The sequence below is a fragment of the Colias philodice genome, chromosome 26, assembly GCF_061535455.1.
Source record: "Colias philodice isolate Cphi_HAF_F1 chromosome 26, ilColPhil1 Martin Lab GWU primary, whole genome shotgun sequence".
In the NCBI taxonomy this organism is placed as follows: Eukaryota; Metazoa; Arthropoda; class Insecta; order Lepidoptera; family Pieridae; genus Colias; species Colias philodice.
In genome coordinates this window covers 7,015,556-7,041,158 of record NC_143111.1, presented here as the reverse complement: position 1 = coordinate 7,041,158, position 25,603 = coordinate 7,015,556, and the positions used below count along the sequence as shown (strand labels likewise).

Sequence of the window (25,603 nt, the reverse complement as noted above, 5' to 3'; positions counted from 1 at the left end):
AGCACAGCAAAACTAATAATGAAAAATTTATCGCATCCAGTCCTAAGTTCAATAAGTCCAAGACAGGAAATCAAAGGCATTTTCTATAAGCTAAAATAGCATTCCTATGATATCGGAGGGCGTTTTCAAGCACGAACTGGCTTTGCTAGGTGGAGATAATGGCTAGAGTAATTATTGATAGCTGGTAACGGGTTCAGAAGCAGTCGGGGCGTGGTGCGCAGGCGCCAGCTACTTGCGGAGAATTACAACAAAAACTTTGTATAGTCGCCCCTATCACATTTGCATATCCTGAGTAGACGCCGCGAACGTCGTCTTGTGAAGTTAAATTTTATGATATTTCACAAATGCCAAACATGCTCAGGTCAAGGCAGATAAAAGAAACGTTACCTTTAATTTAGCCATATCTCCAACTATATCAATGTTAACTTACCTACTTTGTAATAAAAGATTGAATATGTCAGTCTGCAGTTAAATTGAGTGCAATTACCCACTTCATGCCAAGAGCTTTTTAAGCTGACATTTTGTTCGCGTGACGTTCGCATTCCGAATTATTGGTTGCTCGCAAGTATTCGACAGTAGCTGGAGTGTAATGATACACTGAGTAATGTATAATTCGATGCTCTCATGTCGACTGTCGAGCCACCGTCAGCTGTGAAAGTATTAATGGGACAATTTAGAGGAACATTCGAGCCGTAATGACGCTTAATAACATTAAAGTAACAAAAAGAAAGTGAGCGTAATATCAGATGATATTAAGTAGCGATTTTATTTTCATTCGAATTGCCCAAGTATTTACATAACATCCAGTTTACACGGCAAATCTTCAATGGAAATTCGTTACTCCTCACTGCTACCGAAAGCATTCGTGATCGGTCTTATCGAGGCGAGGGGATAGAAGGTGCGTGCGTGTGCGCATCCAATGCAACGCGCGGACTGAGACGGCTATACTCGTAACGCAAGATAGAAAGGGACGGATAGACATTACAATGTTTCTTCATAGTGGTAGAACGACAAAACCAGTCCTGTCAGCGGGACATCAAGACGAGTCGAGTTCTTGGAAACGGTGACCCGTGTCACGGAATCCCTAATCGCACACACCTAAACGTTTACACACACACGCGCGGGCCCGTGTGAGACACGACGATTCCAATCAAATGCGAAGGAATTTTTATTGTCGCTATAATTTTAGTAAACAACCTCTCGAGCTCTTTAGTACCAATTTCTTACGTAATCTGGTGATATTTTGCGTTCACTTACTTAATTTAAATGTTGCAAAGCATGTTAAATGAAAGTTTTTAAAGGTTTATTGTATCAAGTTTGCGGTTATAACGTTTCTATAAAATTGCGGATTTCAACATTATTCATTGTAAGTCATCCTTTTGTAGAGAATGAAGAGATTAGGAAATTAATCATACACCAAACAAAAAACGTATGATTATCATTATGCGGTATTGTAAGGCCCAAGCTAAGGGCCCAAGCTTATGATAATTTTGCTGAAAAATGTGTCGATAACGATCAATCCAAGCATGTTATTTGATACGTTTAAATATTTTAGCCGTGATGCATGTGTCAACACGTGATAATTAATAATTCCTTATATTTCCTATCTCGATACGTCATGTTTAACGACATTTAAGTTTTTTGGTCATATTTGATGACGATAAGAAAATGAACATAATACATATTAATTATAGGTATATGACTGAAGCTTTATAGAGGTATATTTGTAATTTTATATTAAACTTAATATTGCGTACAATCAACATACGTAATTTTTTTTTTATTAAAAAAAACCTTTTTGGCGTTAATTTAACACATCAGACACCCGGTATCTCTTTGCTGGCTAAATGTACACTCGGTTATGTAGTTATTTGAACGATGGCGACCACATTTGCGGACATCCAGCAGTTAAAATGAATCTGTTAGTGTTCATGTTGCACTAAACATCAGTGCAAGTCTTCGGAAAACGACTAAACAGGAGGCCAACGTACTGCCGCCTGCCACAAATAGAACTGCGAAAGTTGCTACCCGCTTTGGGTTATTTTATTAAACGTACCGACACATTTTACGACATACCTTCAGGTGAGATGCGATGTCGTGACAACTTCCCCACAAAGATTTCTATTTATCGTCTTTTTCTTTATACGGCGCGATATAATTGACAGAATTAAAATGAGATGTTGTTTACAAACGCGCTAAAATTTATTAAATCCGCATCGACGCGTTCAATTTCACAAGTTTCTCATGAAATTGCCAAGAGAGATCGCATCGTATTGGTTAAGATCGATGTCCGCGTTAATGTATTGCCAAATCCTGGATTGCGCCAAACTTCGAGCACGTCTGCTGGTCGAGGGCGGTGCCACGCTGTCTCACACATCGACCGACCAACAGACGGACACGCACACCTACTTGTGCTCTATAAATACCGCCCGGGAAATATTTTAATCCGAATAGCTCGTATAATGCACATTCCTCGGTCTTCGGTTTCCGAACAATCTCAATTATTTTATTTCATCCGATGAGTACGTTGCCCCGGTCTGGATTCTTAAAATTATCGAAAACGTGTCACAGGAACGACACAGTGATGTCACATTCTTATTATCGGCCATGTATATTCCGTCGAAACAATACAAAGCTCAGGGACAAGATACGACACAGACTTTCCGTTCCGAAAAAGGAAGTGTGTTAGGGGTCAACGTGATTTCCTCTCGCATTCCAAAACGATGGCATAAAACATTCAACGCAGTTATAATCAAATTTAACACAATCGCAATGAGCTCGACGAAGCATGTCGACCGGATGATCCAATACATGGATATAAAAATTCGTATCTGAACCGAACTTGGCGTGCATTACAGCAACCGCAGATATAAACATTCTTTGTGGCTCACGTCATCACCGATAACCGAATTTATCCCCCAAATTGGCCCAGAAGTAGCTGGAGAGAAGTTATTATGTGGCGATGGTATGCGCAATGGCAGCTAATGTGACGCTCTGACGTCACGCGTTATTCGATCATTGACAAACGACATTCCAGCGCCAAGTGTGAACAGATATGTGTAGCGTTGAAACGCGCATCACGTCACTATCCCAAGGTCTCAAGCTTGGACTTTGTGAATTTATATTCGGTGGAATACATTCCCCAGACGAACATCAAGTACTCGGAATGAATCGATCCCGTCCGTGATTTAATAGCGTGTTATTTTTATAGCAACAAAATTCCAATCTCTTTTTACGAATTATTATATCGTCCAAATAAACAAGTTTTAAGAGATTGTCCGCACAATTACTGTTGCACGCCGTCTGTAGAAATGACGAACAGGCAATGGATTACATAAACAGTGGATATATAGGGTTTCCGTCTGAATCACGATGCATACCAGCCGACTGCGTCACGCCAATAGTCGGCGCATGCGACAAAATGTAGTGAATATCACGATTCAAAACAGTCAATTACTATTCGTACAATTCCTCTCTTGTACAGACAATGTTTCAAATCAAAGCCTGAGCAAATCACATGTTTATCTTATTTACATAATGACCGCTTTCTTGTTTTATTTCTTGTCTTTGCTATTAATAGAAAATTAGTAAGATTATTTATGTTAACGAATTCAAAAGAAATGAGGAATAGTTTGTCTTCATTAAAATATACAATATTAATGAGTATTATGATAAGCTTTTATCAGTAGTCACAGTAATAAACACTGTGGGAATATTTAAATAGACACTAAAAAATGTTCCACCAATGTAGATGTTTGTCAGCAGCATCATGGGTTTATTAGGACAAAATAATGATACTTCAATAGAAAGTTAAACTTTAAGAAACGCATCGAGTCTCTCCGTTCGCGTTGTTATTAGATCAACATCGATGTTTGTACCGGAAAGTGTGGTTGAACATCGCCAAAACAACCTGATTGAATCGAGTCCATTGAATGAATGGAACCAAGTTCGGCGAAAATCTGTCGAGGTAGGACATTCCTCAGGCCATTGTTTTATGATTGGTAGCGAATCTTGTGCCCATATAAGAAACTCAAATTCCTGGGAACCTAAAACACTTGTTTCAAACACACATAAAAGGCCCTTAATAACTTTTTCTCAAATGTATAAAGAGCAAATCAACTATAAGATAATATAGTATTTTCTGATTTTATTGGATAAACTAATTTACGATCCCAGCGTTTTAAAACGGTTAGAGTAGGTAAACTCGGCCAGTTTTCTATCACCTTATCGCTGTTACAGGTGGTTTGCATTCCAAAACGCTTACGATCTAATACCGACATAGTTTTAACACTTCGTAATAACAAACAGCGCACTATTACCAGGAAACAAGGTACATTTTTGTGGTATTATATCTCGCCTACGATATACCTCGTCGTCAATGATTTGTATAAAATCAATGCAAAGTGGCCTCTCGGTGTTTTGTGTCCCTTACATGGCTTTATAGTTATAACAACTATATTTAGATGTTGATCAGAACATTGTTTGACCAAATACACAAAACACTTATCAAGATTATTGACAGTGTAAAAAATATGACGGTATTCATTAAAATTACAAGCATGTAAATGTCACACGATAATCTAATTCTGATTCATATCGAAGATGTATACGCAATAGCCAATTAAGTGCCTCGTTAAATTCGATTCCAAAATTTCTGGAGAAGATTCTAAATAACGAGTTTAAACGTTATTAGATGTTTCCAAGTCGGATAGCGGTAAAATGTCGCTTTCATTCCATCATCCAACAGATTGGAATCGCACGTCTTCAGTGGCCATTAAGTTGTCTCGAAATATTAAGAGGAAATATTACTTATAGGCAACATTCTTTGGAGGCCGGCGTCTCTGCGTCGGCTAGATAATCAACAGCTACCGTATGCAAATCAAATTAATGGTTATTAAATTTTATATTATCTCTTACACGTTTTCCTATAGTTGTCGGAATGAACACGAAATTGTTATATCCATGCAATGTTTTGTTAAATTATCATCGAATTCATGATTCACACCCGTTAGTGATAAAATGAGATATAAATTTTCAGATACATAGCATGCATATTAATCATGCAATATTTCAGTCATAAACAATAGCTTTCGTTCTTACTGTTTATTTGCATTTTCTAAATATAGCAATTCTATAATTACACATTGTTATTTTTACGGGCATGTAAGTACATCACGATAAATAGATGTAGCAATGAAAAATACATTACGGTTGAATAAATAACCTCGTGACGGCACGCATATAGATAAGAATGGAATTTTATTTTTGATTAGAAACGGGAGAACTGTTGCTTTTATCGCATAATTGTATAGATAAAATTGAAGTGTGTCTAATTATACACACATTTACAATTTATTATGTACAATAAATTCCAATTAATATTTTCCACCCAGTAGGTATATTATTGCGGGTAGGATAGTCCACAAATCTCTCAATTACAATTAAGAATGTATTCGTAATATGTCGTCAAAAGGGCTGAGGACTTAGATCATTGGCGTTTGATCACAACAACTCCACAGTATTTATTAGCATAGCAATTATATAATCAATACCGGATAATTTTAATTGAGAAATACGCATAGAGCATTGTGCCGCATAGCTCAGTTTGCCCGCCACACCCTTCAAGCAATTATTTGCACTGCTGGGTTTTCTTAAATTACACATTACTCAACGATAGGAATGCGACTTATTTAAACACGACACTCTCAGTACTGTGTACGATTGTCTATTATAAATAAGAGAATGATCAAGATCCTCAAGGTAAGTCAAGAAACGCAGCAAAATGCCTAGCCCCTTAAACGTCACGCATGAAGGCGCTCGTAGTGCGTGGGAAGTGCCCACAAGATGCTTTACACATACTTAGGTTACACAATCTTGAAGACAGCTACGTTACAAGACCAATAGTACTTATAAAATGTAAATTAGTTGCAAGCCATGTTGCGAACGAAAAAGTAAACAATAATATATAGCCTATTATGGCACGCCTTCCGTAAGAATTGACACCTCATATTTAGTGTGGAAATAAAAACTAACATGCAAATAAACCAATTGAATGGAATGAAACGACCACTCATTTTCCCACGTACGTTGTTATTTTAACGCAAATTTCACCTGCACCATAAAATTATGTGTTAACATAGCGGAGGAATGTAGATGGAACAATGTACTGAGCGAATGCATTTGTATGATATAATTAAAGTGATAAACGCCGACAGACACGGGTATAAATTCCCACTGAGTAGTTAATCGACGATATCATTGTCTTCACCACTTCCTTGCTTAACGAGACAATAGATGGTTTTTTCCTCAATTAACAATGCGTAGCTGTCGATCGCTTCCATCACGCTATAATACGTTTTTCTTATCTGCAAACACCGCAAGTTCCAAGAAACATAACAAAAATAACCCTACAATCAAAATTCTGGAGTCTGCTCACTCATATCGCTTAGAATACGAAGATCCAATGTGTCATGAGCATGTAATTAGTTTCTCTTTATAAGGTTATATTATTGTTGTATACGAGGACATGGCCGGTTTATTTTTAGCGTTCATAAATTGGCTTAGTTGCTCAGTTTATTGTTCGCGTTTGACATCGCGACAATATCTGCAACCGAATAAATAATAACAGAACATGAAAAGAAATTATGCTTTAGGGATTATTATTCATCAGATGAAGTTGTTAGTACTGTTCAGCAATTTCGACACTTGTTATGCGAGTGTATAGAGTAAAAAAACTAGTGGTCCTTCGATAACATTTTAGGCATGTATCAATAAGTAAACAGCATATTTTTCACGTGGCTTTAGATTCCACTTTATACTCTTTATATTTTTCCTGTAAGCATCTTCAAACCATTATTTTACTGGAAAGCAGCTACGTATAAAAAGTACACAATTCTCATTTAAAATGAGTAGAATAGCTCAGACATGATCTCGTCTTGAAATTTTTCAACCCATACACGGGTTACCGTTTCAATGGCCTATTCTAGCAGTGACATCTACTAAATACTTCCTTGATAAAGCTAGCTGTCCTGTCTCGTTTAATTGGATCACAAAGTACATTTTACAGTTATATTTTCGTTGCAGGTGGCTCATCTGGATGAGCGAAAAGACAATGATGCAGGTGTCGAATTAACAATGGTAAATAGATAGGACTAGACATGATCGGCATTTAATAGGGATGTGTTGAGCACCTGCAGCTCGATGAGGTGGTACGATAGTCGAGGGGTTTGCGGGGCACGGAGGGGGAGTTCGCCGCTTTAGAAAGGCGCGACCATCGCCGCAGGCCCGAGCCGCATTCTACGGCCTGTCATTCACACCGTACAACTTGCCTATGCAATGCATTCCATCTCCCTCCGCGCTCTCCGGCACCACGCATTGCGCTTTACGTACATACGTCTTACGAAACACTTAACAGCATCATCTAGACAACACGCCACACTCGCATTCAACACATAAACGCTTCATCGAATTATTTCTGCGCCAGTTCAACTAGCATTGCTATGAACCAGTTCCATGGCCTCATTAGTCGCGTTCCGACACCGCTCACCAAATAAACGGACTCCAATGAAAACGAGACTCCGAGCACAATGCGCATTCCAAAGGATAACAAAATGATAACCACAATTTGTGTTTAGGTCATTTGTTGTTAGTCAATTGTGGAATGTCGTGTGAAATCGGCGCGGTTGTGCGTGTTTTCCGACAGAGTGCAGTTCTGTCGCGTCAAGAACAGTTTGTTTTCCACAATTTATTTTAACTTACGTCAATGTTTATCTTTTGTAGGTCGCTTTGGGCATAGATTTACACATGCACTTTCAAACAAATTATCCACATGGCACAAATTATATCAGGAAACATCAGAAATCACATTGGAATGTAAAGTTTTGACATGGGGCTCTTTAGGGGTTAACACTTCTCTTGGGAAAACTTACCTGTCTCGCGGGTCAATCCACGTCGTTTTTCTATTGTTGTGGTCGATAAAATAGAGTTTACCGTCGAAGTCCCTCGCGTAATCCCATCCGTCGGGCAAGGGTATCTCACCGTTTCGTCTCCTTGGCATATTTCACTGATTAAATCCATTCAAACGAATAACGAAGCACACTCGCGAACTAGCTACACGGCCATGTTGAATACCTCATTACGAGGAGTGACGTCACGTGGGATCAGCCAATGGCGGCGAAGGGCCCCCACGATGGAATGCGGCGCGTACGCGAACGCGAACACAAAGTTCCGTACGTCACTACACCGACACGGAATATACATACGACCGCTTTGCGCGAACTCGCGTCGCTGACTGAGGCGCGCGGACTCACCGCCACGTTATCACGGCTCATGATAATATCCTACAGCACCTACTGTCTAAATGCATTCCTCTTGACCACAATGTTTACATTACATTTCGGGCCCCGGTATATACGCTGAATTACTCTACCGAGTTTATCGGAGCTCTGAACAGCGATACACATACATATAGGCAGAAATTAAGTAGGTACATATCCATTCAGTCTATTTACGATTCCCCTGTAGATATGTACGTAGCGTAGCTAATAGCTATACATATATCGTGCGCATTCCATAGCATATGTAGACATTACAGATAGCTATGCTTAGGTACCTACTGCTATAAGTAGAGATCACAACTACAATGTACTGTCTTGTAGGTACTTTGTGAATACATTTTGTATGTACCATTATCTTTGACAATTTGATGTACATACCTATTTTATAAACCGGAACTCAACACTTGCTCTGTGGAACTCAAGTGTGCGTATAGACGTAGGTAGGTACCTACTCACCTAAATTTTGGAAGATTTTATTAACGACTATTTAATTATCTCAGACATTATTATGTGGATAAAGTTAAATTGAGTCAACATAATATAGAATAATTAGTTAAATGTTAATTAGCCAAAATAAAATATAACACGAATGAAAATCCATTAAAACTACGATATTTTGGAGAAGGTGCTGCGTGCTGAAGTATTACTCACTTCATTGATGAAACAGAAAATATAATATCTATAAAAGTAATTATTTAAATAATTACATACCCAACTACATATCTATATATTTAATGAAATCATACCAACGCGAACGTTAAGACTCACGAATTTTAAAAATATTATACCTATACCCATTGTACCTACCAAATTATATAAAGTACCTAACTAGGTATATTAGTTAACTATATTATTGGACCGAAGTTCCGTAATAAATTATAAATGTAATAAAATATGTACAACTAGCTTACCGCCCGCGGCTTCGCCTGCTTTGTCTAAAACCTAGTAAATTATATACTAAAACCTTCCTCTTGAATCACTCTATCTATTGAAAAAAACCGCATCAAAATCCGTTGCGTAGTTTTAAAGATTTAAGCATACAAAGGGACATAGTGACAGAGAAAGCGACTTTACTATGTATTGATTATTTAGGTATATATGTCTACGTACTACTACTACTTACTACTAAGAAAAAAGTATTTTTAATAAAAATAAAAAGCAATTCCAGTTACAAAGCTTCATACAATTGAACATACATACATTATGTAAATAATAATACTTACTGCCATCATTTGTTTTAATTATATTTGTTGACGTACTATTTTCCAATTTCAAAATAACACGGTTACAATCGTTTGAAGATATCACCATAATTATATTAGGTACCTACTTCATATTCATAAAAATAAAAGTTCCTTCTAACTTCCAAGCTTAGACAGTGCGCGCACGAGCAACTTTGTCTCCGCAACTTTTTTGTCTCCGCAACTATTTTGTCTCTCCCACCCATGGGCTAGTATGAAAGTGCGCGCACGTAGCGACGCAACTTCCCATACAAATTGATGGGAGAGACAAAATAGTTGCGGAGACAAAGTTGCTCGTGCGCGCTGGCTCTTAGCTTCCAAGTAAAATTTTCTCTTCCGATTCTCCTGCAAATTCCAATTTTAAAAAGGCCCTTTCAATTTAACAAAAAAAAGTTTTATTAAAAAAAAATTAACAGTTTAATGTGACATTGACGTATTAGAATATTTACGTAGTTAAAAATGTGGTTCGAATGTTTTTCTAATGTTTCTGTACAAAACAGGCGTTTAACATAATCATTAGCTCAAAAATAAATATGTCAACAAAGAAAACATACGATTTTTTTAACTTCCATATCAATCGCAATAGATCTTCAATATTTAAGCTTGTCTGTACATAAATAATGTAATTAATAAAATACATATTTTCTATGAAACGAAACGTTCCATTTTCGACAAGTAACGTCAACCACAGACGTCAACGACGAATGACGATGACCACTGGTGATGAGATTGTCAAAAAATTGAGAAAACGATCATAAAAACACGTAGACAAAGTTTAATAAACTCTTAATAATTTTAAGTTAATTTATAAAATGCCTCAAAGCGATAGTGATGACTTTGAAAGTGCAGATGAAGGGCATGTAAGCTCTGGAAAAAAAGATCGGAAGAAACGAAACTCCTCATCATCAAACTATAGTGATAATTTAGAATTGGATAGTCCTACATCACAAACTAAACCCCCAGATGCATCCAAAAATGTATGTTGTATCATCCTTATTAACTAATAAAAATAAATTAATAATATAATTGTAAATAAATAAATTAATAATAATTATTAACTATAAATTAATATAATGTATCGGTTTATAATAATAATTCTGTTCATTATATTATTTTAAGATTTCCTTTAACAAAGTGGTTGTTACTCAGTATACTTCATACTACTTATAATCATTAAAATTCATAATTTTACGAATTTCAGTTGGCAACAGACGGTTGGGATGACTTTGAAATAGAAGACAATGAAACTGTTGAAATTAGTGAAGAGCCTAAAGTTTCTAGAACAAATAATGAACCTAAACCCAAGCAAGAAAGTTCTCAAGACACCGACTGGGATGATTTTGATGATTGGGGACAAAGTGATCCCATCAGTACTGAGGTTAATATTGAAATTAATAATTACTTACTTACTTTTAAACAATTTATATTTTTGGCAATTAAATTAAACATGGTTCTAATGTTTGTGATAATAAATTAGCATACCATATTGTTTGATTAACATAATTTTTAATTAACTGAAAATCCAATATCCACGGTTTTCTTATTCAACTCACAGTTCTAGAAGTTATTTCGTCTATCTTTTCAATATAATGTTCTTTCTTAATTAGTTCAATTATTATTTAAATTATTTTATTGTATAAAAGCACATGTAAAAGCATGTCTCCTGATTTCCATTTTTCAAAATAGCAAATGGAGTCACCATTACTGCTGAAAGACTTAACAGTATATTTTAAAACACATTTCAGCCACCCAAACAGCAAAAACCAGACCACAATATTCAAACCATCACCGATAGGCTGGCAAATACCACCACTCAGAGTGTTTCACCAGACGTTCAAGGTGTTACCGACAAGACTGCACCCACTAAAAGTGACAGCTGGGGTTGGGGTTGGGGTGTAGATACCCTGTTGAGTACAGCTACTGCTGGTATTAGTACCATTACAAGTCAAGTGTCGCAGGTAAGATATCTGTCTATCTATACAGGGTGTCCCACTATCAGTATACTAAGCGCGAAGGGACTTTAGTTTTGCATACACCGATCACGTAAAAAATACTTAAACAACAAAATTACGCCAAAATTTTTTTGCATCATTTTTCCATAAAATTCATGTTTTCTTCTATGCGTTCGCACAGCCGGCATATAACGCTTCGCTAATGTGAGCATTTTGTCTATGAAAACATAATCTTAAACGATAGATTACGTGCGGGTGGCAAAGTTGGGGGTGTACACAAAGAGTTTTAAGAATTCATCTATTTGAAAAAAAAATGCATCTGCAATTTTATAAGAATTTTTTACGTACTCAGCGTATGCAAAACTATAACCTCCATTGAGCTTATAATACCGACGGTGGGACTCTCTGTATAATATGTAAATGTTATGGTCATAAACATATGTAATTGCATACTGAATGGAGTGTTAAACATTTAGTAAAATGCTGCTTAAATATTTTCTTGGTGTTAATTAAACTTTTTCAAAACTTAATAAAATCAATTCTCAATTCAGAAACCAGCCTATATAGTATAAATCTGTGGTTATAAAATTGTTGTGATATCTCAAAAAGAAAAGAGAAACTAAATTTGTTCACCTTTTTTTGTATATATCTGAAAAAACTGCAATTTAGTTTTGCAAACAAATTTTAATTATTAATTCCACTCCCATTGTCATATAAATATTGACTGGGCATAAAATGCTTTTATATGTGAAGATATAAATTTTACTTCTCTATGTTATCTTTATAGTAAAAAACTTGAGGTCTGCCCCGGCTTCGCCCGTGGTACATATTTCGCAATAAAAGGTAGCCTATGTCCTTTCTCGGGTATCAAAATATCTCTATACCAAATTTCATGCAAATTGGTTCAGTAGTTAAGGCGTGATTGAGTAACAGACAGACAGACAGAGTTACTTTCGCATTTATAATATTAGTATGGATTTTATAATACACACATTTCAGGGCATATCAACAGTCCTCGAAACTGGCATAGGAGCCCCTGACCCAGAAGAATTAGCTCGTAAAACAGCAAAAAGTAGTGAAGTATCAGCCACAGAGCAGAGCAATGCAGATACTAAATCTGAAGTGCCTAGTGATAGTGCATTTCAGTTTGGTAGTTTACTGTCGGGAGTTACTAAGTTTGTGGAAAGTACTGGTAAGTTTTTCTTTATATATAAGCCTTAAAACAAAAGGTCTCTGCGACATCATAAATACATATATTTATTCGTCAATGTTGTAAATTTGATAAGTAAAAAGCAGCATTCTCCATAGTTTTTTATTGATTTGCATACGAATAATTTAACACATTAGATACTTGAAATAATACTTTAAAGTACAGAACAATTTATTTTTTGGCACTGTGTTAAGTATACTTTATATTCCATATTGTCGAACTTAAAACTGAAAATTCATTTTAAATTCACTGTTATCTTTCCTGTGCTTTTATTAATACTTATTTCTAACCAATAAACACAAAATTGTAGGAACAAAAGTTATAGCAGGTGGTCTAGATACCCTCGAAACGATAGGCAAAAAGACAATGGAAGTCCTCCAAGATGGCGACCCAGGCCTAGCAAAGAAACGGGCATTACTAGGATTGGATAATGACAAGCCGGTATTATCCCAGATATTGAGGGAGGCGAAAGAGAAAGCTGAGGAGGAAGACAAAATTAGGGAAGCGAAAAGGGAGGCAAAGGAAGTGCATTATGAATCGCTGTTTGATGATTTTGAAGGTGAGCTAATTATTATGTGTTTTTGTGCTTAAGTTAATCAATTGATAGTAATTACAATAAATTATTTAAACTCATACATTTATTTCTTCAATTAAACTGCCTTATTTATCCGATACGTCATAATAATGTATGATGATGAACAAATGGTTAGATATAATTATGAGATTTAATTTGAATACAAAAATGTGGACCATTCCTAGATGTTTGGTTAGGTAAAAAGTACCTTAATAAAATGTGCAAAAGGAATCAATATAATATAGTTAATAATTTGCTTTGGTATCTGCCTAATTTCTTGATTATATATTTTACTAGCTGTTCCCCGCGGTTCCACCCGCATTGCTCCGCTCCTGTTGGCCTCAGAGTGATGATATATAGGATATAGCCTTCCTCGATAAATGGGCTATCTAAAAAAAATAAGGAATGATTTTATTAATCGTTATTACAATCAGTATGATGATGATTCCCAGGTCTAGTACACCTAGAAGCATTGGAAATGCTTTCCCGTCAAGTGAACATGAGGATAGAGGAACGTCTTCGTAGCGCTGAGCCTGACAAGCGACAGGATATTAAGGAGACATTGCAGCAGATTGCCGGTATGTGTGTTTGTTTGTTTGAGAGGTAGTGTCATTGAGTTACCATGTACTACATACTAGAGAGGGCATCGCTACTAAACTATTTGTAACACGACTTAGAGTCAATTGTCTTGAACCATTTTTTTTTGTAACATTGATTGGTTTTAATGTTTATGTTTACAAATACAAACGCAACACTTAAGTCTTAACTTTCTAGCTATAAGATGTTCTGTGCTTGTGTACATGTTTAGTATACCTACATGTGTTGTGTTGGTGAGATATAAAGATTTAGGTATATTCAATTTTGTAAGAATGATTGTTGAGAAAGATGTGTAATTCATTTTATTGATTGATGGAAGTTATAAAGACACTTATTAGCATTAAATAAATCATTATTTCATTTTCAACATGATTAACTTTCTTAACATTTAAATGAAACTTTCAAACATGTAGATACATCAATCTAATTGTAACAAACTTAAATTTAAATAAAATAAATAAATATTCAGGACAATTTTCACACACGGCACGATCTGATCCCATACTAAGCTTTCGCTTGTGTTATGGAAACCAGATGGCTGATAAACTTAAATATATAATTTTAAATAAATACTTATATAGATAATTAACACTCAGACACAGAGCAAACATCTATGTTCATCACACAAATATTTGCCCTGGGTGGGAATCGAACCCACGACCTCTGGCTTGGAAGGCAGGGCCACTACCAACCAAGCCAACCGGTCAGTCAACTAACAAACTTTGAAATCATACAAAAGGATTTTAGTTTAATATTTTTCTTTTCAATTTAAAAAAAACTTACTATGAATATACATTGTTTTACTAACAATATTTACTGTAAACTAAATTAGAGACAAATAAAAAGTACTAAAAGTAACATAAATAAAACCAATATCACATAATCTCATTATTTAATTAACAATAATTTCCAGAGCTCTGTGAGATGCCAGAAGACGAAGACGATGACCCTGATGATGAAGAGCATCCGCCGGACATGTCCAAGGAGGATATATTCCACGAGAAACTGCAGCGGGCTACGAGGGATATTGGACTGAAGATGCAGTTCCAACCGCTTATTAAGTAAGTCAAAGACTTGCTGATAATATCTGATAGGTTATTCAGCACTTAATGTATATTTACATAAACATAATATATAAGGTCAAATGAACAGGATGATACACTATTCAAAAATAATCGAGTTTTATTATCTATACTAATATTATAAAGCTGAAGAGTTTGTTTGTTTGTTTGAACGCGTTAATCTCAAGAACAACTGGTCCGATTAGAAGCATTCTTTCGGTGTTGGATAGTCCATTTATCGAGGAAGGCTATAGGCTATAATATATTATAAATTATCATTACGCTAAGACCAACGGGAGCGGAGCTACGCGGGTGAAACCGCGGAGCGCAGCTAGTGATTAAATAAATTGATCAATGTCAGTTCTTATGTAAGTTGCAAGGCTGTATGTTCGTAGTTTTGAATTTTTTTACACCAAATAATAAAAGATGTGTTGTAGTCTGCTGCAAATTGTTAGATTTAGAGTCAATTATACATATTAATATATTATGCATGATTTGTAGAGATCTTGGCAAATGGAATAAGTTTGATAACAATAATTAATAAGATACAGGCAACGCCTCGTATGGGGGAGAGTAAATAAAAAGACATGATTTTTTTTATTTATTCTCCCCCATTTAACATGAATCTCACCTGTCCGCAGACAGTACACGGACACGCTGGCCGGGTTCGCCACACCCGACGCGAACCCACGCGCGGTGTACAAGCGCGCCGTGAGCTGCCTCGCGTGCGGCACCGCGCTGTGCGTGCAGCTCTACCACAAGACGTGCGAGATGCTGCTGGTGAAGCCGCGCCGCTCTACTGCTGACGAGGCGGACGCGCTTGCGCAGTGAGAACAGCGATACATCCTAATATCCTAATACTATTATAAAGACGAAAGTTTGTATGTATGGATGTTTGTTACTCTTTCACGCAAATATTACTGAACGGATTACAATGAAATTAAGCACACATATAGAGGGTAACTTGGATTAACACATAGGATAGGTCCCGGTCCCGGTCCCGGGAATCCCACGGAAACGGGTTTTTCTTTGAAAACGCGGGCGAAGCCGCGGGCGGAAAGCTAGTAAGACAATAACGTGGACATGGTCGTCGGGTTTGTTGCACCCGCTGCGAGGTGAACGCGTTTGCGTAGCGATTATAGTGATGTCATAGCAGTAAACCGATGAAATTTTACGGCATCAGACAGACTCACGTACTTATACGGGCATACTTATCGGGCTCGTGCCATTGCTTGGCAGATATGCTTGTTCAATGAATATATTGACGTCAAACAGTAGTTATTTTGTTACTCAGACATGCTTGTTGTGCATAATGCGCTGTGTTTTGCGCAAACATATGCGCTGGGTTTGTTACACCCACTGCGCACGTGTTTGGTACACAAGTGCAAAGTGCATAGTGTGCGTAAAAATATACTAAATATCTCACTATGACCAATATTGAAATATTGTAATATTATGGGATAAATGAAGTGTTGCAAAAATATAAAAGAATATTCCTTATGAGAGCCCAATCAGTTGTTAGTTCAGCTACTATCTTAAAACAAAGACATTCATTTTCTTCTTTATCTACAAGTACAAAAAATAGTAATTATATGTATTTTTCAAATTTCAGATTAACAGTAGTTCTAACGAAACATATAAGTGAAATGGCGACGCTGTTCACCGAGAAACTCACTCAATTACCCGATGAAGAAAAGGATGTTATAAATAATTATATCACCAATATATTCCTAGAGGTAAGTTGTATACAAGCTAAGGAAAAGGGATAGAATATAGTGTATTGTGGGTGAGAGAAAAGGAAACGAAAATTTCAGAAACAGCTAAATGACTTAATTATGATTAAAAAGAAAAAGTAAAGTCATGGTTTTCAATCGTTTATTGCACTTATCAATTTTATTTACAAGCACAAGACAAAGTAACAATTAAAAAACGATAACGAAGTTAGAAAAGGAAAAATGTATGGGATTGACATTAGATAGACCACGTGATCTAACGCGGCGTATGTCAATCCCATACATTTTTGCCTTTTCTAACTTCGTTATCGTTTTTTAATTGTTACTTTGTCTAAGGCCCCTGATATCACAGGGATCAAACCTAGAATCTTCTTCCAAAGGAAGCGCTAAGATTGCATTGCAACAACAAATAAACTATTACATTTGTGCTTATGTTTTGTATAACTGAAGTAATATATCCAAAAATAACAAATTCTCCCAGAATACATAAACAAATTATTATTATTCAGTCTTAAATTTAAACAAAATTTTTGTTAATTTATTTTTTTCTCTTTGCAGGCCGGTAATAGTTCAAAGTACATCGAAAACGCGTTCCAGCTGACCTTGCCAATCATTCAAATAGGCGCAGTTTAAAATTAGTATAAACTATAATAACATTTAATATATTTAAAAAATAAATGGATTCAATAGATTTATCATGGATGGATATGGCATCTTCTTTATAATAGTATAAAAAACTATATTGGTTTTTACACAAAACACAACAAAAATATCACAATATATAATTATGTACAAATTGAAGGCCTTATCGCTTATTAGCGATTTCTTCCAAACAACCTAGGATAGAAAATATTTGTCTTTCAATTAAGAATTATAATTGATATATGATCAGCTTGATAGATTTATGAACGTTTGTGGATTCTTTATGTGTGTTCTCTTTTACGCAATAAGTATTGAACTTATTTGGATGAAACTGCACACTAATAGTTTCTAAAACTTAATTTACTCTCAGTTATTTTCCTGTATAACAAATTTCGATAAAAGAGACTATATTATAGTAATGATTTCCCATCTTATTTATATGCTTTTGATATTAGCAATTATATTAATATTGAGTTTTTTATTGTTTGTATAAAATATATTCCTTGTAATTGTAATAAATAATATATAACAAGTCTATGACAATAAAGTTAATTTATTATAATTTTTTGTTTTATTACCTCATAATATCTATATTACTAATCATATAATATTTACATTGTAAGACAGGGGATTTTAGTGATATAATTTTCTATATATTTTCCACTTGACTGTTCTAATCGGTAAGAAAAGCAAGAAAACATCAATAAAAACCGGTATATCTGTAGCTCTACCATCACTTAACTTTCTCGAGATTATTTACCGTGAATGACGTATCTATCGTCGAATAGTTATAAACTATGACATAAGTCAAAATTAGAACTCATGGTGCAAAAACTGTATGGTTACTACAGCGAGTGTAGTATAGTTTACTATACGTTATCTACTGTAGTATACTATTGCACCTCTTTTTTAGTTCCGCTACGGCACACTAGGGGTGCTGTACGAAATTTTATACAAACCGCTTACTACAATCGCTATACTCTGTCCATTATATTATTTGCTTTTTGACAGATGCACGCCTATGTATGATTGTATTGTCTATGTTAAAATGTCATACAATTAATTATCGTACTTCATGGACAGGTCCCGCCCACTTAGTGATGCCTACACAGAATTATTCAATGATGGGTCGATAGATTAAAATAATCGATAGAAATACTCTGTAAAATATATCCGATACAGAAAAACTCTTCTATTATGTTATATAATTTAAACGTAAAGACAACCAAATTGTAAGATAGAAACCAATAAATAATAAAATATTAGTTAAGTTTAGTTTTAACATACAATGCATAGATATGTGGCCTTATTATTATATATCTTATTAGTACGTTTACGTTGTAATTATTATTTACGTACCTGATTCGATTTATGATAATATTTTGAATTTATAATTGAAATGGTATCACAATCGATAATCTTTTGAACATCACTTATGGTATCACCCGTCGAGCTGTCAAAAAGCAATTCTTATAGTGGACAGACTATAGCGAGTATCGTGTGCGTAAACCTTAGCGTAAACTCATGGTAGAGATAGAGCTACTGTGATATTATGTGATCTATTAACCCGCCTATAGAAAAATTATGATACAATTATCAAAAGAATTAAAATATTTCGGAGGTTTTAAAAACCTCAACAAACTGTTGCGTCTGTAAGGCGTCTGTTAATCGAAAAAATTGTATGGATGCGCCACAGAGCAAGTAATGGATGCGCCGTTATACAGCGCATTTTATTTAATTTGTTTAATATTAAAATGAAGCAAGCTTACAGTACCCTAATTACGTCAAGTTCTATGTGTGCACTTATCTATTTTAAGTTATTTTTTTTTAATTTTAAAATTAATATAAATTAAACTTAACGATTAAGTACATGATTTTACAAAATATCACAATCGTACGGTACACACAATCGGTCATTTGAATGTAACGGTCATTTGTCTACGTATGAATTAAATTAAATACAGTGCTATCTATGCTATTCTTACATTACAAAAGCCATTGTCATCACATCTGCCCAAAAGGGTTCGATTTGCGATTCCGTGACATTTGGAACGCGAAAGACGAAAGGTTTCGCAGAATTATTTGCTTTGTGTTGATCGATTGAGGAAAATCGCTATATTTAAGTATTTAAGAAAAGAAATACTAGCTATTAAAATATGAAATTAAAAAAAAATATTGAGTATGAAATATGAATGTACGGTGGAATGAAATGATCGATGATTTTCTTTTCCGTGGTAGTTATAAAAATTATTATACCAATACACCAAATCTCTATAATGCTTATTTTTTATCAAATTACTAATAAGGTGACTACTAGATCGAATAAATATACCTACCTACAAATTATTATTACTACACCCAGCACTTTTCCTAAAAAAAATAACTTAAAAAAAATGTTGTGTGGTTTTATGAAACCACGGTAAAAGTGAAACTTAGGCACAAAATTATCGTATTTGTACGATAATTATCGTACGGTTCGACCGTCACGCGACATGCGCTACACAGACCAAAAAGTTTGAGACGATGTAATAAAAGTTTCACTTTAACAAAAATAACAATTCATATAACAAAATAAGCTTTGTCACCAACCTTAATACATAAGCGTGTAAGACACGCGTTAAAGATCAAACAATATAAAACATAATAAAACGCACGGGCTGTAATTTCAATACATTGTTATAAACACGAGTAAATCCATTAGTATTATTATATTATCTGTTGCATTATTAAAATTACAAGTCACTGACACCTGGTATACTTGCAACTTGCAAGGGTTGATTTTGCATCTGGGTAGACCTTTAACATGTGTTTGAATTAGAGCTTATAAAAAATGGAAGATAAAAAAGCATTCCAATTAAAGTTTGTACTTACAGTTAATGGAGAAATCAATTTATTTAAAAAGCGAGATTCGAACCCGCTTTAGGTCGCTATGTTATTAATTTTGTTTTTTTTATATTCATTAGCTTTTAGCTATTTACTTACACCAAATTATTTTTTTGTGCAATTGTCTGTATATTAACAATTATTATATTAATGAGAAAGGATTGTTTTATTATTATCTTATATATAAAAATGAATCGCAAAATGTGTTGGTAAGCGCATAACTCGAGAACGGCTGAACCGATTTCGATAATTCTTTTTTTATTATATTCCTTGAAGTACGAGGATGGTTCTTATGTAGAGAAAACGTAAACATGTACCACAGGCGAAGCCGGGGCGGACCGCTAGTAGTAAATAAATCTTTTTATTTATTTTTTTACAACATTAATAATCTAGATATACCTACCGATATAAACACAAAATTAGCGAGTAAGTCAGCATACATTTTTATAAATCCAATCCTGTACAATAAAAGTTAATAAGATTCAATTATCAAATAACACACAGTAATATACTAAGCACTTAAGATTCCACGTATCCATTCACATCCTGAAAGAGTAAAAACAAATGAACGCTTTCATTAAACCTCAAGACCGTACGTGTTCGTCAAATGTGTTACTATATTTGGTAATGGCAGGAAACTCTTTAACTGAATGACAATTGACAAAATCGGCAATAAATCAAACGATATTGTATGCGCGTGCGCATGGCGCATTCGTAAATCGGAATACACCTTTTGGAAAGGTGCATAACGCATCTGGTTATAATCCGTTTGGAAATTAGAAATGGTTAGAATTTAAGTTTCGCTAATACATCGTTTAGCATGTGAAAATCCCTTGGAAAAATAAATTATAAAATAAATTATTTGCTTTGATTTAATTGACATAATATAATTCAAGAGAAATCGGATAAAAAAGTAACTCGTGTTATTTGATTATTATTAATTACTTTTATGTGAAGAAGTTTACGAAAGACGAAGCTTTGAATCCACCTTCGTCTTTTGTAGACGTACAATGACTTGTACATCTTGAATAAAACAACCAAAAAAACACTAATAAATAATAATATTATAGGTTTTATCTACTTCTGATGTTAAGTTTAAAATTTAATAGATTTATTTGTCAATTCCTACAACTCTTTACAATCTAATTCACGAACAACGTCACAGAAAACAGCTTGTCTCACTGTTACAGATTTACACAAAATGGCCGAGTAATAAATACGTTGAAATAATAAAAAAAATCCGCATCAACGCACCAGCACATGAGTAGAAAGACGGAACAGAGACTAAGCTTCAAACAAACGCGAGAATCGATTGCACTACTACAAGTACGCGGGGCCATGTGTGAGTGACTCTGGCCGCTTGTCGCGTACGCAGCGATTCTGGAAAAAACCGGTTTAGGCAGAGGACAGTCTCAGGGTTGATACGACGCACGTTGTTTGTTTTATTAGTTGCAACTTGCAAGTTTGAATATTTTAATATAAAACGTAATATTTCATTGTCAAAAATGGTTGTTTATTGTACTGTGTGTATGAATAATAGTAGAAAAACCAAAAATATATCATACTTCAACTATCTCAAGGAGTACAATAGGTGAGTAAATATTTTGATTATTACTTTTTCAAGTAAGTACCTACTTGCGTTTATTTTATTAGGTCCTTTTTTAATAAGATGAGAATTGTACATGGTGTGTTTTTACCTTTCATTATTATTACAAGTTTAGCATTTGTAAGTATGTATGTATGTATTGTAAGTGTGTACATACCTAGGTTGGGTTGTAGTAGGTAGTTTTGTTTAATTTGTCTTAACCTATTGTGACAAGCCTACCAAAATAGGTAACAATTTTGCACGTTCTTAAGAAGCTTAGTCTCTGTTCCGTCTTTCTACTCATGTGGCACCAGCGGGCGTGAGACAATACTACTTCCGAATGCTTCTCAGGTAGAACTGAGAGTACACTCGGCTAGAAAATTAAAAACAAAAAATATGGTGAAAATATTTTTATTTATAAAAACAATAATTTATTATATAATATATTATGATACATAATATTTGCGAACATCAGTTTATTCAATACTTATTAGAAAACTGCTACATTTAATTTGTAATCATCCTTATGCTTGATATTGATATAGTAAAACCTTATGTAGCTATGTCTGTTATTTTTTTGTGTATTAAAGTAAATTAAAAGATTATCCTTTCAAAAGAAAATGCTGCCTTGTCATGCCAAATAAAACCAAATGAGGAGTTCACGAGACTGAGTCAAACACGTCACCTATGGTCGAAAATGTGACCGATAAATCTATTCGTATTCATAAAAAATTTAGACGAATTTTATATAAAACAAACTTTAGTCTAAAACATCTATTCCTTTCTAAAATCAAATAAAACCAATAAAACAAAGCACTCGAAACGACAGGTGTCGAAAGCACTTCTCACCGCGACAGTACCGGAAAGCGCGGTGTAAGTGCTCTTTGTGTCCATTTCCGCCATTTTTACAACCTCACTTCACTAGATGAAAGCTATAATATTGTGCTCCTCGAGAGCTTTATAGTTTATTGCTTTGCCAATATTTTACATTTTTAACAATTTTACGATAAATAGCGGGTAGTTTCAAAGAAATCGTAAATTTCATTCATAAGAGGCTTGTAAATGTGTTTCATTATATTTTACAATCTGGTTTGCAATTGTTTATTTCATATTTTCAATTGACAATGCAAGAACTAAATGGCGTAACAGCTTTTTTTTTACTGGGCGTATTTGTTTGACCTATTTTTAAATATTATGTACTTATGTTAAATGTTTGAACTATTTAAACAAAAAGTAATCAATATATTTTGCACAAATAATAAATAATCTATAGGTACTTCTATACTAATATTTTAAATCCGAAGAGTTTGTTTTTGTTTGTTTGAACGCGCTAATCTCAGGAACTATTGGTCCGATTTGAAAAATTCTTTTGTCGTTAGATAGCTCATTTATCGAGGAAGGCTATAGGAACATCACCAGAGTATATATGTTCTGTGAACATCACGCTAAGACCAACAGGAGTGGAGCCACGCGGGAGAAACCGCGGGGCGTAGCTAGTCAAAAATAAAAAACAATTAAATTACATTACCATTAATGATAAATATTAAATATCGATTCCATTTCATACAAACATGCAATTACATTTCGATAATCATAGAGACCGCAAAACAATATTGTCATTAGTTATTAAATCCACCCCAAAATATAACACAATTCGTATCAATGCAAAATATACCTACAGCCTATAAACATATGGGTCAAAATACTATAATTAAGATTAATTTTGACAGTCCAAACAGTTGTGTCACCATGTAATTTCACGGTATTGCCATGCCATATTGGCTTGCTTTTTCAATTATTAATTTCATAATCATTTCCGATACTTATTGTTTTGTGAAATTAAAAACGCGTGGTTCGGATGTAAACATGGGCACGTGTTTTGTAAAAACAATTTATTTTGTTGCGTGTTGGCTACACAATGATATAATAAGCTATTGATTTGGGGCAATTTTATATGATTGCGTATTGTCGATATGTCAGGTGTGTGCAAAAGAGTAATGAAGTAGGTACATATTATTATGTTTTATTTATTTTTATTACGCTGCGTACACCGTACAGTGGTGATTTGTTTGGAATTGTATATTATTAGCACAGATAATATAATACAATACTAGTTAGTATTAGATATTAGTTTGTAATTAAGTTTGGAATATTAACATAAGTATGTTTACATATTTTTCGTGGGCAAAAAGTCCGTAATTTGTTACAATAGATACTCTACTTAACTTTTTTACACTTAACTTTGTATTGAGATAGTTACTGCATTTGATCATACCAATTTATATTCGATTGAAAAATGCATAACATTGTTAAAACTTTCAAATTACTGAAACTTAACAATATGGAAGACAACAATCTTATTTCAAGTATAGTTAGGTACCTATTATCACGTTTATTCTTAGCTGCTAAAACAACTAGGTAGGTATACTAATTCTAACCTCAATAAACTAATAATTCGAATGTTTTTAGACCAACTTACGTCAAGGTATGAACTACCAATTAGTGAAGTTACCGTGTATTTAGGAGAGAATAAACATTTATCCTAACTATTAGTATTGGTTTTGCATGCTAGATCTAATTACCTACATCGGATCATCGAATGACCTACCTACGTGTGAGAATTTTAAATTTAATACAACTAGCTAGTAGCTTTTATTTTAGTTTAATTTCCACCCTGTATAGCATTATCTTCAAGATCGGTTTCGGCAATGAAAAAATATTATAAAGGCTAATTATCTAGTAGTCACTAATATGTATTGGTTTAATTTTCTTAAACACGGTACAGCCTTTTTAGTATAACAAAATATATAACCTACCTAATGTTCGGTTCATAAAATTATGTAGAAGGAATCTTAGTAAAAAAATAATTACCTAACATTAATTGCCTGAATGATGTCGCATACCAGAATAAAGCATTCGTTTTGCATTCTGAACTCAAAATAACAAATAGAAGTTTCATGAAATAAGTAAAAAAACTAAAATTGACATTTGCTCGTTGACTCTCAGTTTTCGTGAGAACCGGAAGTCGAAGCCTGAGTACTTGCAACGCCGGATATGTACTACGTTCAGAAATTTTATCATTCAATAATTGGTTGCTTCAATTTGTTTAATCGCGCCTTAAGGTTCTTGACCCTATACGTTCTTTTCTATAATTAGCGAGATATAATCGCATTATTTTTAATTAATTAAGTACTGTAAGTATTAAAATGGTACGGATGATAAGGTATTTTCACAGACATATAAAAGTATGTTCTCATATCTATAGGCATTTATAATATTCGCAAAGAAACTGCGTATGTTTTCGAAGTCGGTGCGTCTTTGCCGGTGAATCCGTATTAATTTTTTTTAAGTCATTGTGTCCAAATATCTCCCTATTTGGACTCAATGATGTAAGAAATTTTTAAAATAGGTATTAGACAGTATACCCAGTACCTGTTCGGTATTATATTAGCAGTGATTGGACTATATGCTTGCCAATGATGAATACCTTTAAAAACATCTTAGATCCTCGCGACGTTATTAAATTCTTTCACCATACTTAAAATAATATAAAATGTGACTACATTTTTATTACCACCGGCAACGTTTCATGCCAATTCATAATTTTATAGCGTACTGCAACAATGGCTAATAAAATTGAGCGGCGAATTCGGACTTTTACAAGAATTCTTGAAGTGTGAGTAAAGGTAAATCATAGGGTGTACAAGGAATTGTCTTCCTGCACTAAGGAACTTGGTACTTGTTATGGACTTTATAGTTTACTAGAGGTCCGCCCCGGCTTCGCCCGTG

The 25,603-nt window shown here is 34.4% G+C and overlaps 2 protein-coding genes across 2 annotated transcripts in view; one reads left to right on the top strand and one right to left on the bottom strand.

Annotated features, from left to right (window-relative positions):
* The window catches only part of kibra (WW and C2 domain containing protein kibra), a 70,509-nt gene extending 62,207 nt beyond the window's left edge, over nt 1–8,302 (bottom strand). Inside the window, exon 1 of the mRNA XM_089711434.1 lies at nt 7,929–8,302. Coding sequence (XP_089567560.1) covers nt 7,929–8,056 — 128 coding nt within the window. The 5' untranslated portion in view covers nt 8,057–8,302. The remainder of the gene's footprint in view (nt 1–7,928) is intronic.
* LOC149476987 (protein FAM114A2) overlaps nt 1–17,908 on the top strand; it is a 180,548-nt gene extending 162,640 nt beyond the window's left edge. Inside the window, exons 2-11 of the mRNA XM_089711454.1 lie at nt 10,307–10,554; nt 10,779–10,955; nt 11,323–11,535; nt 12,529–12,721; nt 13,050–13,298; nt 13,766–13,891; nt 14,824–14,971; nt 15,613–15,798; nt 16,584–16,707; nt 17,263–17,908. Of these exons, the coding sequence (XP_089567580.1) occupies nt 10,390–10,554; nt 10,779–10,955; nt 11,323–11,535; nt 12,529–12,721; nt 13,050–13,298; nt 13,766–13,891; nt 14,824–14,971; nt 15,613–15,798; nt 16,584–16,707; nt 17,263–17,337 (1,656 nt within the window). The 5' untranslated portion in view covers nt 10,307–10,389 and the 3' untranslated portion in view covers nt 17,338–17,908. The remainder of the gene's footprint in view (nt 1–10,306; nt 10,555–10,778; nt 10,956–11,322; nt 11,536–12,528; nt 12,722–13,049; nt 13,299–13,765; nt 13,892–14,823; nt 14,972–15,612; nt 15,799–16,583; nt 16,708–17,262) is intronic.
* Nucleotides 17,909–25,603: the final 7,695 nt, after the last annotated feature.